This window comes from Mus caroli, chromosome 19 (genome assembly GCF_900094665.2).
Source record: "Mus caroli chromosome 19, CAROLI_EIJ_v1.1, whole genome shotgun sequence".
Lineage (NCBI taxonomy): Eukaryota > Metazoa > Chordata > Mammalia > Rodentia > Muridae > Mus > Mus caroli.
Window position 1 is genome coordinate 55637008 of NC_034588.1, and position 19353 is coordinate 55656360.

At 48.5% G+C, this 19353-nt stretch overlaps 1 protein-coding gene across 1 annotated transcript; it reads right to left on the bottom strand.

Annotated features, from left to right (window-relative positions):
* Positions 1-2963: 2963 nt before the first annotated feature.
* Vax1 (ventral anterior homeobox 1) lies at positions 2964-8511 on the bottom strand. The gene is made up of 3 exons (XM_021152529.1): positions 8271-8511; positions 6964-7151; positions 2964-5250 (listed from the first exon to the last, which is right to left on the bottom strand). The coding sequence occupies exons 1-3, from the start codon at positions 8509-8511 to the stop codon at positions 4663-4665; spliced, it is 1017 nt and encodes a 338-aa protein (XP_021008188.1). The 3' UTR covers positions 2964-4662.
* Positions 8512-19353: the final 10842 nt, after the last annotated feature.

Consider the following 19353-nt stretch of genomic DNA (forward strand, 5'->3'; position numbering starts at 1 on the left):
TGAATCCCCAGGACCAGAATAAAAAGCCTAGTTTGGTGACAAGCATCTGCAATTCAAGCACTTTGGGGACAGAGACAGAAAGTTCTCTGGAGCACCCTCGTCTTCTAATCTTGTTGAATCTATAACCTCCAAGCTCAGTAAGAAATCCTGTCTCAAAAAAAAAAGTATAGTAGAAAGCAAGAAAGGAAGACACTTAACATTGACCTCTAGCCGCCATGTGGGCATGCGCACGCATGCGCAGAGGCTACACACACATGCAAAGCACAACCCCCCAGGCTTCTGATTCCCCAAATAGGAAAAGAGTTAAAGAATTTTCACTATAAGAGGTTGGAACGGGTGCTATTGAAGTTAAATCTTGGAAAACTTTGACCTAGTCAAGCGTTTAAGTTCTGATCAGCTGTACCATCAAGTTCCTGAGACTTGGGGTGTCAGGGAGTTAGAAGTATGTGCCCTGAAAATCCTTCAGAGAACCTTAGAAAGACTTCTTAGAGTGGGCAGGAGACATAGCAATAAGATCTAAGGACTCTTCCCAATCAGTGTTCACAAATGATCTAAGTCAGAAGAGAAACAAAGCAAAGGGGTTTCGCGGGAACAAGTCGGGAGTGTGTGTGTGTGTGTGTGTGTGTGTGTAATCCATCCAACTTATATACTCAAGCTTCGTGTACTTTATAGGTGTCTAACTGTAATTTTAAAACAAATTTTAAAAGAAAGCTTAAGACCAGTGCTGTTGAAGGTATTCTAGGGAGAAATAGAGGAACAAGTTGGTATAGTGCCATATAAGAATACAGAAAGCAGGAAGAAATTCAGACCCTTCTTTCATTATGAGCACCCTAGCTGCAACACTGGAAATGGGAGGGGACAAACAGGTTGCAAATTCCAGATAGCAGGAAAGAAGGAAGAAGGGAGCCTATGAAGGCTGGAGGGAGGTAGGAAAGGAGCTGAGGGAGGGAAGGATAGAAAAGGAGACCAGGCTCAAGGATCTGATAGTTCTGAGGAAATCGTTTGCTCCAACCCTGTTTGAATCTTTAAAACAGGGCTGAACTTCCCTCCAAAAATTACCCTTAGGAATAAAAGAACTGTGTGTGTGCGTGCGCGCATGCGCGCACACATCTGGCTGAGGCTAGACCTATTGCAGGACTGGACAAGTCTGTGGGCAAACCAAAGTGAACAGCTCCCTAAGCGCCTTATCAAACCTGGCCAGCAAACACAGCTGGTTGGAAGAAGACTTTCTTTCCTTTCCTGTCTGCTCCACAATAGTGGATGATGCGGTTGGTGCGCAGGCTTGAGGATGGCACCCCTCTTAGCAGCCCTCCCCCAGCTGTTCCTTTACTCCCAGGAGGACTCCCACCTCTCCCAAGTGGAGCCAGCTGTTGTCACAGAAGCCACTTCCCTGGCCTATGCGTCTCCAGTTCCAGAGGCCTCCCGAGAAAGTAAGGCAGCTTGCTGGAGGTCCTTGCAGAAGGAGGGATAACAAGACAGGAACTAAAATTAAATGGATTGTCTACAAACGTTTTTTAATTAAAATTGTGATTCATTTTCGGGGGAGAAGAGGCCCTCTAAGAACAATTGTGCTTCCTAAGTAGCGGGCACCAAGCTTAGCAGCTTTTGCCCAGAACCAAAGAGGGAAGGGAGGTGACAGGGAGAGGCATGGGTGGGGGTACTTCCCCTTCTAGGGAGAAGAAAGCAAAGTGGGAAGCAGGGGGTGGGGCTGGAAGGAGGGAGCCAGGAAGAAACCACCCAGGCCTCTGCTGCCGAGGGGCCAAGCATGTTGGGGACCCTAAGGCTGGGATTTTGAGTTTTCTTTTGTTCTGTAAGATTATGCCACCTTCTCTCCCCCACCTTTTTTTTTATCCCAGGAGGGCCCCAGCCACCAGCCTTGACAGAGAAGACAGAGCAACCCACCCACACAGCCTTGGCTTTGGGGCAGCCAGGGTAGGGGAGAAAACAGAATCTGGGAAAAAGAGGGAGAGAGAGAGAGAGAGAGAGAGAGAGAGAGAGAGAGAGAGAGAGAGAGAGGGAGAGAGAGAACTGAGGGTGTGAGGCCTACTTGAAAAGCAAAGAGTGGCTGTGTGTGGGCTGCTGCTATGATGTCAGCAGACCCCAAAGACACCCCGCCCCCCCTCTCCTGTCTCCCGCCCCTGCTCTTACCCCCACCCCCCAGGCCTTCCTAGTCACTTCAAGGATCTGCTGTCCATGCCGACATCTCTCCCTGCCTTTGGATTCTTCCACTGGGGAATATAGACACAGCATATGAACTGAGGTTCAGGGACTGGCTTACAACACCTAGGAACTGTGGTCCGAGCACTAGTGACACCCACTTGTGAAGATGCCACCCTGTGTCCACCGCTTGAACTTTTGAGAAAGTCATGTCCACTGCCACCATTTTCCAAGGCACTCCCACCTTCCCCCAAGTTCAGACTGCCATGCCCTCTTCCAGAGTCACAACCTATGTCCTGGGGGAAGGATGAAGGAGAGCCACACACACTCAAACAGAGAGAGAAATTAATATCTAGTTTGTTTTCTTTTGCCCTAAAAGGTTTTGTTTAACAGTCAAGAGATATTTAAGTCAAAAGAAATTAATTAAAATTTAGTTTGTTCAGGACCTCGTATTTTCACAAACTCCCAAAGTAGATGCAGCTGGAAAACTCTAGAAACACAGAGAACATTAGGAGACAGAAACTCGTGCAGGACAGAGAGGATGGTCCCGAGGAACCCATACTTCCGGACAAAGAAGTGGGAAGCCAAAAAAATGCAGGTCTCCTTAGGGACAAAACAACACCCTTCCCAAACCCATCCTCAACCCTGGCGCCACAGGATATGCTCATTCTCCCTCCCTGCACTTCTGGATTCAAACCCTAACCCTGAGACTCACCATTTGTTGGGCCTTCTCTTTTTTGGAAGGGGTGGGGTGGATATGTGTGTGATTTTTAATCTTTCAAATATAAGACAAAAATACACGTTATCATCATAGATATATATATATTTCACTCTCACCACATAAATACAAAAACATCCAAAGAGCCAAGACGTCCAGAACACAATTAGTAGCCAGGATTCAGTGACACCTACCCGCGTTTGAATCGTTCGTTATTTTCTTCGCTATTTGCAGAGAGAGAGAGAGAGAGAGAGAGAGAGAGAGAGAGAGAGAGAAGAAATGGGAAAAAGAAAGATAAAAAAAACTTCGGATGTAAATAATTTACAATAAAGTTACTTTGTTCTTTAAAATGTTTTGAGCTTGTTTCAGATGGGTGAATACATTCTAGATACTGAGGCACCTCGCTCTCTGGGCCTGAGGTTTTGGTTAAATTGCGAGTGGCGATGGCTCTGGGGGCTGCCCTTGCTGGGAGGGCTGGGGCTGCACCCGCGTGGTGGTAAGGGTTTTAACTTGGGATGGGAAATCTGACGCCCTAGGGTTGAGAAGGGAGAGGAAGTGCTTGCCCTGCCTGCCATACAAGGAACCACTGGCACCAAGAAACTATGAACGGTGAAGGCCAAGCCAGGCACCCCAACCTGTCCTCAAAACAACTGCTCGAAAATTCCGGCCCTTCCTGCTTGGTGAAAAGCCTTTGTAGATGAGTTTAGAAGCCGAAGCAAATATAATGCATGCTGATTTACTTCCAACCCCAGCTATTCTGCTGTAGCTCCGCTTCGGAGAGCCTCTAGAAAGAAGCCCCTGTGACAGGAGACTGGCACCAGCCACCGTGCTCTCTCCTGCGAGGAGCAGGAAGCTGTGGGCCACCGCCCAGAACAGTCCCAGAAAAGATTCTCAACCTTCTGTCATTGGCTTTTCTTTGCGTTTCCTCTTTAAATTCCTACCTAAAGTCACAACACCCGAGAGATTTTAATTTCGCATGTCCCATAGTGCGTTCTCTAGCCCGATTTTCGTACATCTTGCAAACTCAACTATTTATGAATATTTAAAAACAGGTAAAACTTCATCTGGTTTTATGTAAAATTACTCTTGCTTTATTGCTGTTAGATCAAATTTATAACCACCTTTGCCTAACAGGACGGTTTGCTTGATCGTTTCTGGGGGTCAGGGAGCCTGCGATAATCTTCCTAAAAGGAATAAAACTCATCAGCTCTGTTCTAGACAGGAGCTGAGTATGCACCAATTATCCTAAGAGGTCTAAAAATCAGGACCAGGAATTCTCCCAAAGGCCTGGTTTCTCTGACAAGAGGGCATAGGCCCTTCTGTTTGGGTCTTAAAAACCAAGAAGCTTTTCCTGTCCCTGGAGCCCTACAAACACAGTTCCTCTTGAGAATATTCATAGGAGCACTGTGTAGTGCCCCTATCCAGAACAGGTGTCAGGACCTGGACTTAGGCTCAGTCTGTTCCTTCCCTGGCTAGCAGGGTGGGGGTTGGCTAATTCGGGTATTTCTCCCCAATTCTTTGGATCATTCCTGGATTCAGAAAGAAGCCGGGTTGGAGGGAGGGAGGAAAAGTAGAGAGAGCAAAACAGCCCAAGTGAGTTGAAACCAGCAGCCTGCACAGAGTGGGTCGGGTGCGGGGTGGGGTGGGGTGGGGTGCGGGTGGGGGCATCAGAAGCCTAGTGGGGGCCAGGAAGGCCAGCGCAGGAGCACTGGGCGCCTAACGCAGGCGAGTTCATAAATACCACCACAAGAGATGTTATAAATATAAATACAGGGTAACACTTAAAATCAGTCCAGCGCTTTTTTCTCGGCCCCTTCTTTATTGTTGGTCCGGGAGTAAGGCTCGAAGGCCGAGGAGCTCAGGTAACGGGCTGAGAGTTCTTGCAAATTCCCGGCTAGCGAACCAGCCATCGTCAATGGGGCGGAGGACAGGCGGCTGGCGACAGAGCCTAGAAGCGACGGCACCGGCAGGCTGAAGAGACCGTGGCTGGCAGTCGGTGCTCCCGCGTGCAGTCCTCCTGGCCCTGCAGGCCCTGGGCCGGGAGCGCCGCCCACGGCCGGCTGGTGCTGGGACGCCGCGCCCGCGGGACCTGGGGCAGTGGCGGCGGCGGCAGCGGCGGCGGCAGCGGCGGAGCCCGCGGCAGCGCCTGCACCCAGGGCCGGGAGGCTGGGCCCGCGCAACGCCGAGCCTAGAGCACCAGTGGCACAGGGAGGCAGCAAGGCGGGCAGCCCGGGAGGCGACAACAGGCGGCCTTGCTCCAAGAGCCGCAGCACGCTGCACGTGGCGGCGGTCTCCGACACCACCGAGCGCAGCTCCGAGTCCTTGCCCTGGTCCTTCTTCTGCTTAGTCCGCCGATTCTGGAACCAGACCTTCACCTGCGCGCAGAGAGGCAGGAGTAAAAGTGGGAGAGAGCAACAGGAAAAAGCAGGGTCAAAAGCTGCAGGGTTTGGGGGGCGGGAGGGGGTGTGAGACCCTCCCCCAAACTCAGCCCTAGCCGCAGCCCCACCCCGCAGCAGAGGGTCTCAGCTCCTAAGCAGCTAACGGCTAGCGGAGCAACAGCCACCACGAGGGGGACACCACTCCACTGGACTACGCTTCCGGGTCATGCAAGCAGGCCCAGGCCAGCGCGGGTTATAAAAGCAAAGTAGTAAAAATGTCCACGCCACTAGGGGAGAAAGATAGAGGTATTTCAGTGTGCTGCTGCGGTACTCATGGAACAGTTTTGGGTTCACAAACTGGAGAATCAGCACAGGCTGAGAGCTTAAGGCCAGAGCAAAGCTGTGCAGAAAGCTGAAGTGGCTGGGGATCAGTGTCTCGGGCTTCCTAGATCCAGATCTAGACTAGTGAGTTCAAATTTAGCACCAGAAAATCTACTTGCGCCTCTTAGAGGCTCTGAGGAACTGCTCCCTGCTTGTTAGGCGAAAAACAGCTGCAGACAGGCAAGGTCGGGGTGGAAAGCAGACATTTGTGCAGCTTTCTCTGCCACCTTTCTTTACTAGCTGGTTTGAAGGGTCTAAACGTTCCTTTTCATTTATCCCGCCCTCTGCAATCCATTGGAAACTTTGGAATCATGGGAGGAAGATAGGAGGCTGGGGGAGACCAAATAAATTCCACCACCACCACCACCACCCCACACCCTTTCTGCTTCTTCTGGCCTAGAACCGAGGGTAGTCGCTGTAAGGAAAACCCATCCTATTTAGGTTTTGAAAGCTAACCGGGGTTAACACAATTTAAAAAAAAGATTATGATGCCAACTTAAACTCAGATTTCCCCATCTGTTCTGCCCTCAGTTCTCAGTATTCCCTCCAGATTTTAGGCCTAAAACTCTCTCCACCTGCTTCAGGGCTGGGCATAGGAAAAGAAACTAGAAAGAGAACCGACCAACCCCTCAACAGTCTGGAAGGGACAAAATCTCCCTCTAGTGCTCTGGGCCCTTAGCTGACACGGTCAGCTCCAAAGCAGCATGGGACTTTATGGTAAGGAGAGGACCTAAAATGCAAAAGACACAATATACCCGGTGGGCACCCAAGTCACCAGATTTGCTGCCCATCTGACTGACACGCCCTGTCATTGGCACAGGCCTCTTAGGATCCCAGAGTGGTGCTCGGACTGGCTGTTTAAGGAGTGGGGGCTGCTAGCTTTGCACAGGCAGGTTTCTGAGAATTGGCACCGCTTTCTAATTCCTGCAGAATTGATCTAGGTGCTGAGTAAAGCTAAAAGCCCCAAAATGGGGTGTTACTGGGAATATAGCCAAGATGGTATGTATCCAAATGGGGGAAAACAGCCTTTTAAAAATCAGAAGCCATCCAAAAATTCCTAAGAGTCAAAAAGAATTCCAGAAGGACAGAATATGGGGCCCCTAAGCCAAGTCAAGGTATGCAGAAATTAGACTAGCAGATTTGTGAACGAGGAGAGGACAGTTTAATAAAGAGGAGGTAGCCTTAAGACCTTCATCCCCATTCGTTCCCGTTTCCTCACGTCCCTGGGAGGTTTGGTCCAAAGCTAGGTAGATTGTGAGGAAAGGCAAGCTGTCATACTGGGGAGGGGAAGAGGAAACCTGGTGGTGTGAGCACCTGGCAGCTAGGTACCTGGGTCTCAGAGAGATTGAGCTGCCGAGCCAGCTCGGTTCTCTCCCGGCCCACCACGTATTGGCAACGCTGGAACTCCATCTCCAGCCTGTAGAGCTGCTCCGCGGTGAAGGACGTGCGAGTCCTCTTGGGCCGGTCCAGATCCAAGCCTTTGGGCAGGATGATTTCTCGGATAGACCCCTTGGCATCTAGGAAAGGGTAGATGTCAACCACCAGAACCTCCACCCCCGGTTTTCTCTGCCTCCTTGACCAGAGCTAGCTAGGGACAAGTCTCCGGTAGGCTGCTGCCTGTGTATGGGATGGCCGCAATCATAAAGCTGAGATTCTCTGATGTATGGAGGCCAAGGGGGGTAACTTCACACTATTAACTGGGAGAGTAACTAGACTGTCTTTGAAGAGTTCTCCCAGACACCGGAGGAGGAAACAAACAAACAAACAATAAAAAACAAGAACAAAAACAAAAAAAACAAACCTGAATTCCAAATAGGTAAATGCTCCTTCTGGCCTAGGGGGCCTCTGGTGTGTGATCCGAGTCCCCAGTAGCCCAAGGGGGCTCTTACTGGTAACCCCACCCCCCAGTATGGTCCCAGATTGCAGGGCAGCCTGCACTCCTGTGGTCCCCACCCCTACCCCGGGTCTCCGGCCCGCTTCAGTCCAGACAGCGGAAGGAGGAGGGACTGAATGTCGGCTTGCGGGGCCTGGCTAACTGCTAGCGGGGGCGGCGCCGGCTGAAGCTGGGCCTCGGCGCCACCAATGCCCGGGAGGAGCGCACACCGCTCAAGGAGCGAGGGCGAGCGAAGCACAGAGGCGGGATCCGCAGACCTGCGACCCAGGTCGGCAGTCTCTCTAGGCCACTGCGGCCAGGCCAGGAGCGCAGCGCCAGGGCCCTCAGCCCCACCAGCTAACTGGCTGGCGCTGGCCAGCGGCGGGAGACTACCGGTCCTAGCCCACTGCTCCATCGGGTGCGCTCTGCCCTCCATGGCGCAGACGCCTGCAGGCCCGAGGACGCGCGCACGTTCCCCTGGAGGAGCTGGGTCCCAGCCCCAGCTTGGTGGCCGGTCCACAGTCACGGTCTGGGTTCCTCCCCGCAGCCGTGCTGCCGGGCCCCAGGAGGAGCTGCTAGGGCCCAGAAAGAGCGCTTTGAGAGGAGCTCCAGGCACAGGTCCCCGCGACCGACCGGACCCAAGAAAGAAAAGGGCCAACAACAACTTTCTCCCAAGTCCTCGCCAGCCCTAGGCGGCGACGCAAAGCTGCGGCAGGGGAATTACCCCGAAAAGAATGCGTCCCAAAGCCCTGCCCATCCCTACCTCGGACTAGGATCCGGCGACAGTAATCTGGGTCCGCTGAGGAATTGGATTTACTTTTGTTACAATCTTCCGAAGCGCCAGACCCGGAAAAGGCGCCCTGAGGCTCCTTGAGGAAGGCGGCCGGAAGGCTCCCCTCAGCGCCCTTGATCTCCCGGCTCTCCTTGTGCGCGTTCTTCGAGACCCTGGCGGCCTCGGTGTCCGAGTGGCACCGGACGTCCATTTTGTCTGGTTTCCCGAACATAGGCAAAAAGAAAGAAAGAAAGAAAAAACAAACAAAAACAAAAAACACAGAAAAGAAGGAGGGTAGGAAAAGAAGAAGCAAAAGGGGACAAAACCCCTACAACGCAGCACCTAAGCTCGATCGCCCGCCAGAATGAATGTCCCCGCGGGGTGGCTTCGGCGGCCGCGGAGGGTCAGCGCAGACAGGAGAGTGGCACGCTGGTAGAGAGGCGGCGGGTCTTGTCCAGGATCCCGGTGGCGAGGCCGCCTCGTCAGCGTCCGCGTCCTTTGAGCACGTCCAGTGTCCCCAGCCTGGCGATCAGGTAGCGAACAGCGCAACTCCGAAACGCTGCGGCTCCGCCTGTTACTGAGACGGCCGAGTTGAGGTTGTCCGACACCCGGGGGGGCGGGGGGGACGCACACTCGCTGTTGCAATTGATTACGGGTAATTTCGCAGCCCCCACGTTTCAGTTACCTCACGAATACACTAAATTGTTTGGATAATATATCAGATCGTAATGGATGGTTTCTGTCCTTGTCCCCAATCAAGTAGGGGTTTAGCCAGTGAATAAACGGAAATGATTGTTCTTGCTTTCGGGAAACACAATCAAAGACCCACACTTCCAGAAAAACTTTTGACAAGATTCATCCTGAATTGCTAACATCATTAGCAGGCATTATTAACTTTCTCTTTGCCTTTGACCGTCCTGCTCACATACTGGCTAAAGGGGGGGGGGGTTCCTCTAGACTCTCCAGATAGAGCCGGATTGGGGGGGGTACCCCCTCAGTCCCTGTAGCTATAGAAAGCAGTTGCCTCTGGGTGGGGAAAGAAGGGGGGAGAAGAAAAGTTTCCCCCTAAAGTCTCTCCCCCACACTCCAAAAAAGCCAAGCTTTCTCCCCCAAGCGACTCCTTAACACACCTCGACGCTGACAGCCATCTTAAACTGCCGCCCCTCTTCCTGTAGCCCCAGTTGGATTTTTTTCATGCCTGCACCTCCAGCGGCCCTGAGGCAGCCCATTCAAAGGGCAGCTTTGTACTCAGAGTGGGGGGGTGGGGGTGGAGGGAGGGAGGAATACGAGAGAGAGAGAGAGAGAGAGAGAGAGAGAGAGAGAGAGAGAGAGAGAAAGAGAGAATATGTTCTCTGTGCTTCAAAAAAAAAAAGTTTCCCCCTAGCTATTTCATTGTCTTGCTACAATGTCTTTGAGAAAAGCAACAGCCAGTAATCCAATAACAGCATTGATTAGGCCACAATGATTCAATTCAAGCGCATGGCCTTGTGCAAGGAGCTTGCTCCAGCCCTTCTCGTCACCTTGCCGGGGCAGAAGCCCTCTCCACGCCGCTCTCCCCATTCATTCCTTTATGGGAAATGCGGAGCAAAAGGAGTGAAAGATGGCAATTATCTAATTGGACTATTAACAAACAGTCCTCTGAGTGCGGCGGTCTGGCGTGGCTCCTGGGCGGGGGAAGGGCCGTGTTCCCGGCCCTCATTCACAAAGAGTGCAGGGGCCGCGGAGGAAAGGGGGTTTTTAAAAGGGAGTGGGGGGGGGGAGGCGAGGAGAGGTGGGAGGTTTGGCTGAGAATTTTTCCACACAATTCCAAGAATGGGGCGGAGGCGGGCGGGGGAGGGGCGGGGGTCTGGGCAAGAGGGTGGGAGGCACAGAGTGAGTGGGGAGGACAGCGAGTGTGTGTGGCGGCCTCCGAGGGGCTCTGCGCCCGCCCCACAGTCCGGCTGTCACCTCCCGGCCACCACCGCGGTCCCTCGAGACTGCTGAACGTGGAGGGGGTGGGCCGAGCCGGGTAACAACGCTCCTCTCCAAGCCACCTCTGGCCGGTCTCTTAGGAGCAATCGCGTTTGGTCTGTTCCCAAGTTTTCTGTGGCACTCAGGCAGACCTCGGGGAGTTGAGTTTATATGATTTATTGAGTTTATACTTGGGGTGATTATGTTGAGTGATGTTCACTGAGCGGGGAGTATCCCGGGGACAGATTGAGAGCCCAAAGATATAGATCTTTGCGGGAGCTGTCCTCAGGCGGGACGCCTCCGTGAGACCCGGCCCGCAAGTGCCTAGAACTTCTACCCGGCAGGAACGCAAGGAAGCGGAAAGAAGAAAAGGGTCTCTACTTGGCGAGCCAGCCCGCCGACTGGAGAAGTACGGTACGCCCGCCGCCTTGGCCCCAACGACTACACCTGTGAAGGAGGATTCCTGAGGCTTCGGATGGGTGCCCTTGCTGAGATCCGTTGGGAGTACTGCTCCGGGTGCAGGTCCGGAATTCCAGCCCAAACACACACACACACACACACACACACACCAGGTGGTAGGCAGAGCGGAATAACCAGCGTGAAGTGTCTGGACTCCTGCTTAGCGCAAGTGGGAGTCCTTACTCTGACTTTAAAAAACCTTGAAGAATTATTGAGACCTCAACAACATAGAAATCGGCCACCTTAGATGGTTCCAGGCCCCTAGGCCTTGGGACTCTGCAGCCTCCTAGTTACCGGGAGGACACCTACTACACGAGAAGTCAAAGGCCTGGAAGGAAGTCTTTTTAAAAAATAAAAGTGGCCGGCTCACCATTTCTTTCAGATTTCTTGGGAGCTGGCCCTGCCCCTTCACTTGAACCCTGGAGCAGCTGATTGTTTGTTTTGAGCACTCCCATATTGGGTGTCTAAATACATTTAATATTCTTAACCCCTTTCTTGGGAAGGTAACATCCCAGTTTAGGGTTAAATGAGTAGAGGACTCAGTTCTTGTCGAATTACTTTCAATTACTTGTCCAAACCTCAGATTAGTGAATACAGAATTTGAACTTCTCTCTGGCTAACCTCAGAAGTCAGTATTCCAGGTCGGCTCTGACTTAGTTCCCAGCTACTCCCTGCTTTGAGTTTCCCCCGGAATCCCCGAGGGATGCAGAGTGCTCAAAGAAACACATGGCTATGCCCTTAATGTTAATACTAAAACATTCTGAGTATTTGACATTTGTTTTCATTTCATGCCCAAATGACACGAGATGGATGCAGAAACATAAAATCTTGCATCTGGCCATGCTATTTATTACTAGCCACGAGCATTTCCTAGAAGCATCATCCTGCACCGACCTGATTTGGGGTGAACAAAATCCAGTTCTCTGTGTCTTAAAGCTGTCTGATGATTGTTTGGGGTCAAAGTTCAGGATCTCACATTTCTACTGGCTAGGGGAGGCAGCGAATCTTTCTAACAACTTTGTTGGAAAAATTGTGCCGTTTAAAGTTGGGAGACTCTTAGTTCTGAGGGCAGAGACACACCACCATTCAATGCTTATTGAATCTACAAGTGCTTTCTTGAGAAAGGGAGACAGTGGGACTCTCTATCTGGTTTGATGATATAGAGATTTATCAAGGTCTGGAAATGTCAAAAGCGATGTAGCACTCAGGAGGTCTTCAGCACACATGCAAGCTGTCTTCTACATGATCTAGAGCAAACCAATCAGCTATGTGAACTCACTGGCTTTAATCAGAGCTCCATTTTGGAAGTACTAATGACACTGTTGCCAGATGCCCATCTAGGCTCCAGGCACTTGACATAACAAAACTAAATAAAAGTCAATCATAACTACCAACTACACTTGCTTTTTGTTATGTATAGTGTTCTGTGCCTCCTACCGGCTTCTCTCCCCTTTCCTCTCTACTCTGCCTCTCTCTCTCTCTCTCTCTCTCTCTCTCTCTCTCTCTCTCTCTCTCTCTCTCTCTCTGGTTTAAAATTCTGTGGGCATCCATCCAGAAAAACCATGACAGGTTTCCCAGAGGACACAGTGGAGGATGGAAGCCCTGGATGGAAATTTCAGAAAAGCAGCTGCTGCTCCCAACCAAATGAAAGCTGTGTGTCCATTGGCAAAAGAAAGGGGAGGGGGACCCGCTCAATTATTTGGATAATCTGCGACAAGCTTGTGCTGTGCAGCACACATGAGGACATAGGGCTGCTCCAGGTGAAAGTGTTTTACTCCCCTGCTTACATTCTTCTTCCTCCCAGTGCCCTTCCTGCCCCCACATGTCTGTCTGCAGGTGCAGAGAGACCCAGAATAGAACTGTAGAGCTGGAAGGATTTTTAGAGATCATCCATTCCAGAACCTTCATTTGACTTGACAGATGAGGAAAATGAGCCTAGAAAGACAAAGCAACTTATTAAGGATTAGACAACTAGTTAGCAAGTGGAGTGGGGTAGGGTGGGGGGGAGCCCTCTGGGCTGCAGTCCTGGTTCTCCCCACCCCAGACTCAAAGCTGCATTCTCATCTCTGCCCAAGCTTTGTAGAGCTGGCAAGAGAAAGCAGTCTTTGGGACAGGGTGAGATGATGCTGCAGAAATGAATTAAATATTCTTTGACCTGAGCCACGGGGATACCTTTTGTAGTCCGTGCCTCTGCCCATGTTCTCTCACTCAGGGCATTAGAAAGCAGGGTGAAGATGGTGCTGAGCACCCCTCCCTTTTTTATTTCCAGAAGAAATAGGAGGTAAAAGTTCACTGCATCAGAGAAGATGAGGCAAGCAGAAAGGAAGTCTTTCTTTGACTAGGGTTCTCAATATAATTAATTAACAAATTTTGGCATTTGCACAAACTTTCATCTGCAAAGTTGTCAGAGGTGAAGAAGAGCCTGATCTTGTCTAGTTACTAATGTTCCCATCCTGCAGGAAGTCATTGAGGTAATAGAAAAATAAATGAACCACAATGGAGAATGTAGCCCTCCATCCAGGTATTTCTGTCCTCTTTCCTCTTAAGGACCAGCCTTAAGTGTGCAGTAAGCCAAACTCTGGATTCGTTTATTTACATGTGAAGCAATTGTTTCCATTGAATTCCACTTCTTAGCCTTACACATTGTATCAAGGAACTAAGTTTTGTCAGTAATGAATTAATAGTTTGAATACGAAGCATTCAATTAAAAATTTTTTATAGTGATACTGCTCAGTAACTCTATGGGTTCATTTATTTTATTATTATTATTTTTTTTAATTGCAGGTCAGGAAAAGACCCTGTCTTTTTTTTTAAGATTTATTTATTTATTTTATGTATATGAGTAGCTGTACAGATATGGTTGTGAGCCTTCATGTGGTTGTTGGGAATTGAATTTTAGGGCCTCTGCTTGCTCTGGTCAGCCCCACTCGCTCAGGCCCAAAGATTTATTTATTAGTAGTAGTACACTGTTACTGTCTTCAGACACACCAGAAGAGGGAGTCAGATCTCATTATGGGTGGTTGTGAGCCACCATGTGGTTGCTGGGATTTGAACTCATGACCTTCAGAAGAGCAGTCAGTGTTCTTACCTGCTGAGTCATCTCACCAGCCCTCTTTTTTTTTTTTCTTTTTCTTTAAATGGAACAAAACCAAACAAAGAAATGGAGCAAATATGGACTCTGTAGCCAATCAGGTTACATAATTCATGTGTGAAAGTCCCAGCTCCATATATTAGACACTCATCCTTAAACAGTTACATTCTTTCTCTGTGCCTCAGTGTTTTGTCTGAAAAAGAAGGTTAGCTGTATGTAGCACCTGTAAGTATTGGATAACTAAAATAAAGTGCTTTAAATGATGCCTGGCAGATGGTGAACACTGTTAATAAATATTTGACATCAGTGTCATTATTTGTGCATCTCCTGTAGCTAGAAGAAGAGATACCAAGAAAGAATCAGGAGCCAGCCAGAATAAGTGTCTGGTCCTGGGAATGGGTAGTGAAGGTGGGTGGTTTGAACACCAAATAATAAGGAACATCCAAGATTAAAGACTGGCATAATCCCATTAAACTCTCCTAGCCATACATGTGTTGCCATTCTTCCCATAAAGAGCTATGGTCTATCCCCTCTTTGCTAACTTTCGGTAGCTTTGTCATACGCCTTATTCAACAAATTATATGGAAGTGGTCTTAGACTCCTTGGGGGCTTTAAAGCAATGTGGTCAGTTTCTGAACCCGCCTGCCCTGCTGAAAGGAAGTCAGCCTGGGGGAAAGGAGACTACAGGAGACAGTACAGTGCTTGGAAATTGATATAAATATCAGTGAGCAGGAAGGTGAGCTGGTAAGGCCATGTGATACTCATGGTAGCTTTATGAGAGATCTTGGCATGAACCATTGATGCTGAATCCTGTCCAAAGCACAGACTTGAGAAAATGTATAGTGGTAGTTGCTTTAAACTGCTAAGCCTTGGGTGTGTTTGTTATGCTTCAGTAGGTAACTGAAAACCCATTGTTATGGAAGAGAAACTGAGGCTCAGCCATTTGTCCATAATCTAAGCTAAAAAACGCTATAGACCAGAGCCAACCAGAATCAACCAGCAGTAAAACCTGAGGTGGTGGTAATCAAGGGGCTCCAGAACCACCCAATTCTAAGGGATGGTTGCACATTTCTTTTTTATCCTTCCATATTTCAGAGTGATCTCCTTAATATGGACTAATGAAGAACTAAGTTGTTAGCCTGATGATGAAAAGAACAAAGATTTTAAATATAACAAAAGTGGTATCTGCTAAGATTATTTCTCTTGAAAAATGAAGGGGGCATCCCTTGGATCCTAGACACCCAATTCTGCACTTTCTCTCTCTTAAGACTTTTTTAAATAAATAAATAAATAAATAAATAAATAAATAAATAAATAAATAAATACTTTTATTTTGTGTATGGATGTTTGGTCTATAATGCATGTATGTGAGACACATGCCTACAGGGGCCAGAAGAGGGTTGTCAGCTCCCCGAGGACTGAAGTTAGAGAGAGCTATGAGCCTAGGAATCAATCCTTAGTTCTCTGGAAGAAAAGCCAGGGTTCTTAACAATGTAGCCTCCTGTCTAGCTCCTTCTTTTCTCTTTAAACAAGTAAAGGTGCCCAGGAACAGGCTGGGCTCTCACCTTTAAGAGATTAGAAACACACTAACAGTAAGTGGGAAGTGACAGCAGGTGGTTATTTGACTTCTTGAAATCCTCCAGGTGAAGCATTCTGGGAGAAGGGAAAGGAAGGCTCATTTTTTATTAAACATTTTCTAGGTCACAATGAACTTAAAAAGTTTTCCAGGAAGCCTGGTTATAAATTCATATCTTTCTAACAGGGTACATTTGTGTCTCAAAACATTTTTAAACCCATAATTTTCTAACATACCTTACGGCCTGAAAAACAGCTAGAGCCGTTTATTCAGCAAGTATTCAGCCTTCTCTATGAAAGGCCCCTAGATCATAGGACCATAGACAGGTTCCTGTATCAAAAGTGTGAAGCGCTTTCACATCAAGGGGCAGGACAGCTAGAGTCTCTTATTCTATACAGCTCACCCCATTCAGCTGTAACTGGAAAAGGAAGAGGATGCTACCTGGACCATGGGCTGAGATAATATCATCCCAGCTCCCCAACAGAAAGCCTGCAATGCTTATTGTTTTTGTTTTATTGTTATTTATTGACTTATTTTGCAACAAGGTTTTTATCAATCCCAGGCTGACCTTGAACTCACTATGAGATGGAATATGTTTCCCTTGAACTTGTAATCCTTGAGTTTCTACCTCTCCTGTGCTGGAATTACAGGTGGGCATCACCACAACCAATCCTGGGTTTCGTGTATACTAGGTAAGCACTCTAGCAAGCAGGCACCTACTTAATTTTTTAACTTTTTTTTTTTAAGAGAGGGTCTCACTATTTAATCCAAACTGGCATCCAGCATCCTAGCATTGAGATTATGCACACAACCAACAAATTCCTCCCATAAACCTAATTCTAAGTAATTTAATCCTCTGAGCCATCAGACACTTAGAGGCAGTATAGGGAAGTGAGATTATAGGTTCAGGCAGGAACATTGATGATGGAGAGTGCCCACCAACAAGAAGCCCTGAAGAATGATAGAAAGTAAACCTGGTAATTCTATAAACACCAATGCCGCAAGTCAAGTCATGACAACCTCAAGTGCTTTTTAGGACCTGAAGGCAGTAGATATCCAGGCCGATGGCGGCCTTCTGGGATTAAGTTAAATTTTGTTTGAAAAGGCAAAGAAGCCCAAACAATATTTGAGAAATACTTTGATATAAAATAAATACACAAAATAGCTCCTATGCCAGACCTCATTTCTCTGAAATAAGGGAGAAAGTCATTGTAGCTGTAGATGCCCAAACTGCGCTAGCGTCGAAGCAGAACACGTGACACTAGAGACCGTCCTTCCTTTGACACAGCGATGATTCCTTGGTGGCTTGGAGCTACAGAACTGAGTGTGAGATGAGTTTTGTCCCCAACAATTTTCTGTAAGCTGTTTTGTAAGACAGACCAAAAGAATGAAGGAAAAGAAAGCAGAGTGGGGAAGGGAGGAAGAGCGAGCCTAATGCATTGTGGGTACTTACATTTGCATAGGGAAGGAAAAGGAAGTAGGAAGACTCACCGTTACTTGTGAGAGAGGGTTGTTTTGCTGTTTGCTGGAGATTCTCTCCTGTAAAAGAAATGGGGGTTGGGGGATTGGTCCTAGAGCCACAAAGGACTGAAGTGACTCTCTGACCCCCATGTGACCAAACCGATACAGTACTAGTCTCCATAGGATGAAGGCCCAGCAAATAAAGGAGATAGTCTGGAGATATTTTGGTGCACTGTGTTCTTCTTTACATCATGTTCTCTCTTTAAAAAGAAAATGCTTTGCAAACATTGACTAATTAAACCAGCATGGCTTCTCAAAGGCAAAATTGAGCTCCCTTCATCTGTTCGAAATTTCTGAAAAAAAAAAAAAAGCTAATAAAATTAAGGTCTATAATGCTCTTGAAGAGGAGTAGATAGGACCATACACAGCGTTTGTGAAGGATTAAATATTCAAGTGAGGCTGTGGCATTTGATGTCTGCCGACAATGTGGATGGAGATATTCACCCACCTCTGCAGCACTGAAGACCAAGGCTGAGCTGCAAAGACCTTGGAGAGTCTCTCTGCAAGCAGTCTGCTCTGGTTCCCGGCCCATGATGCTTTTCTGAACCCTGGAATCAGGAAGGAGCAGGAAGCTACTTCATGAGTCAGTCAGATTCTCCAGCATCTTGCGGGTTAATGCTTCTCCTGGAGCATCCACCAGACACCAAACATGTGGCACAGAGCAGGACATCCTTGATACACAGTGCCATAAATCCCTTCAACAACTTAGTCCCCACTCTCCATAGTTCTGGGGCTTCAAGCCTGCTAACCAGCACTTCACCATCGAGATGCACACTCAGCACTCTTTACTGTTTTATTTTGAGACACCAACTTTCCTTAGGCGGGCTTTCAACGTGCAATCCTCCTGCCTCAGCCTTCTTAATACCTATAGACTTTTGTCTCCCCGGCCCAGCTTCTGACTACACATTCTTTTTGTCCCCTTGCAAAAGTTAATTTTGGGATTCAGTGGTTAAGAGCATAGACTGGTCTTCCAGAGGATCCAGGTTTGATTCCCAGCACCCACACGGCACAAGCTCCAGTTCTAGAGATCCATCCAATACCATCTTCTGACCTCTATGGACATGCACACGCACACGTACACACACGCACACATGCACACACACACACACACAGACGCACACACACGCACACAGACACACACAGACACACACACGCGCACACACGCACACACACACACANGCACACACACGCACACATGCACACACACACAGACACACACACGCACGCACACACACACGTATACATGCACACACACACTCGTGCACACACACAAACTAGTACTTTTTTAAAAAGTTAATTCATTAAAAATTTACGTTTATTTATTTGGAGAAGGCAAACAAGCCACATAGTCACATGGGGATCAGAGGACAACTTCTGAAGGCAAGTTCTCCCTTTCCACTGTCATTTCTGGTGACAAAACTTGGCCTGCCAGGGTTGGGGGCATGGCTGCCACCACTGGAGCCATTTCACCAGCTGTTTCCATTGGTTTATTTATTTACTTATTTATTTTGAGACATGGTCTCATGGACCCTAGGCTGGTCTTGAACACAGCTGAGGGTGACCTTGAGATTCATGTCTTCTTAGTTCCACCTTGCATGCTTTATTCAGAGCTGGGGGTCGGGTCCAGGCCCTTAGGCATTCATAGTAAGAGCTCCACCAACTAAGCTACACTCCATCAGAAAACATTAACAGAACAGCAAAAAGGGTGAGAAATTGGCAGAGGGTGGCAAGACAGTCAGTGGGCCTGGGAGGAGTTAAAGAAGAAATGGGAGGTGATGATCAAAATAGTTTGTATGCATGTATCAAATTTTCAAAGAATTAAAATATTATACATATGTGAATGTATATACATTTATAAACACACACACACATATTGCAGCAGTGCTCAACCTGTGCGCCATAGCCCCTTTGGCAAACCTCTATCTCAAAAAATAATTACATTATGATACATAATAGTAGCAAAATTACAGCTATGGAGTAACAATGAAAATAATTTTATGGTTGTGGGTTACCCCATCATGAAGAACTGTATTAAAGGGCTGCAGCACTAGGAAGGTTGAGAACCACTGAGCTAGAGAGATGGCTCAGTGGGTAAGGACGCTTACCTTGCAATCATGAGCACCTGAGTTCAATTCCCCAGCACCCGTAGGAAAAGCAGTGTGGCCACACAAGCACTGTAACCCCAGGACAGTGATGGGAAGAGGCAAGAGGAGTGAGTGCTGGGGTTTGCCAGCTGCCAATCTGGCTCCAGGGTCTGTGAGAGACTCCTCCTCAAGAAAATAAAAGTGGGTCTCTCTCCACCAGTTGAGCAAGATGCCCAAAGGAAAGAAGGCCAAGGGGAAGAAGGTGGCTCTGGCCCCGCCGTCGTCAAGAAACAGGAGGCCAAAAAAAGTGGTCAATCCTTTGTTTGAGAAAAGGCCCAAGAACTTCGGCATTGGGTAGGATATCCAGCCCAAAAGAAATCTAACACACTTCTT

Coding starts and splice junctions, on each gene's coding strand:
- Vax1 (XM_021152529.1), bottom strand. CDS start 8,511: ATGTTCGGGAAACCAGACAAAATGGACGTCCGGTGCCACTCGGACACC. Junction 7,152..8,270: donor TCGCCGGATCCTAGTCCGAG/GTAGGGATGGGC, acceptor ACCCTTTCCTAG/ATGCCAAGGGGTCTATCCGA. Junction 5,251..6,963: donor TCAATCTCTCTGAGACCCAG/GTACCTAGCTGC, acceptor CTCTGCGCGCAG/GTGAAGGTCTGGTTCCAGAA.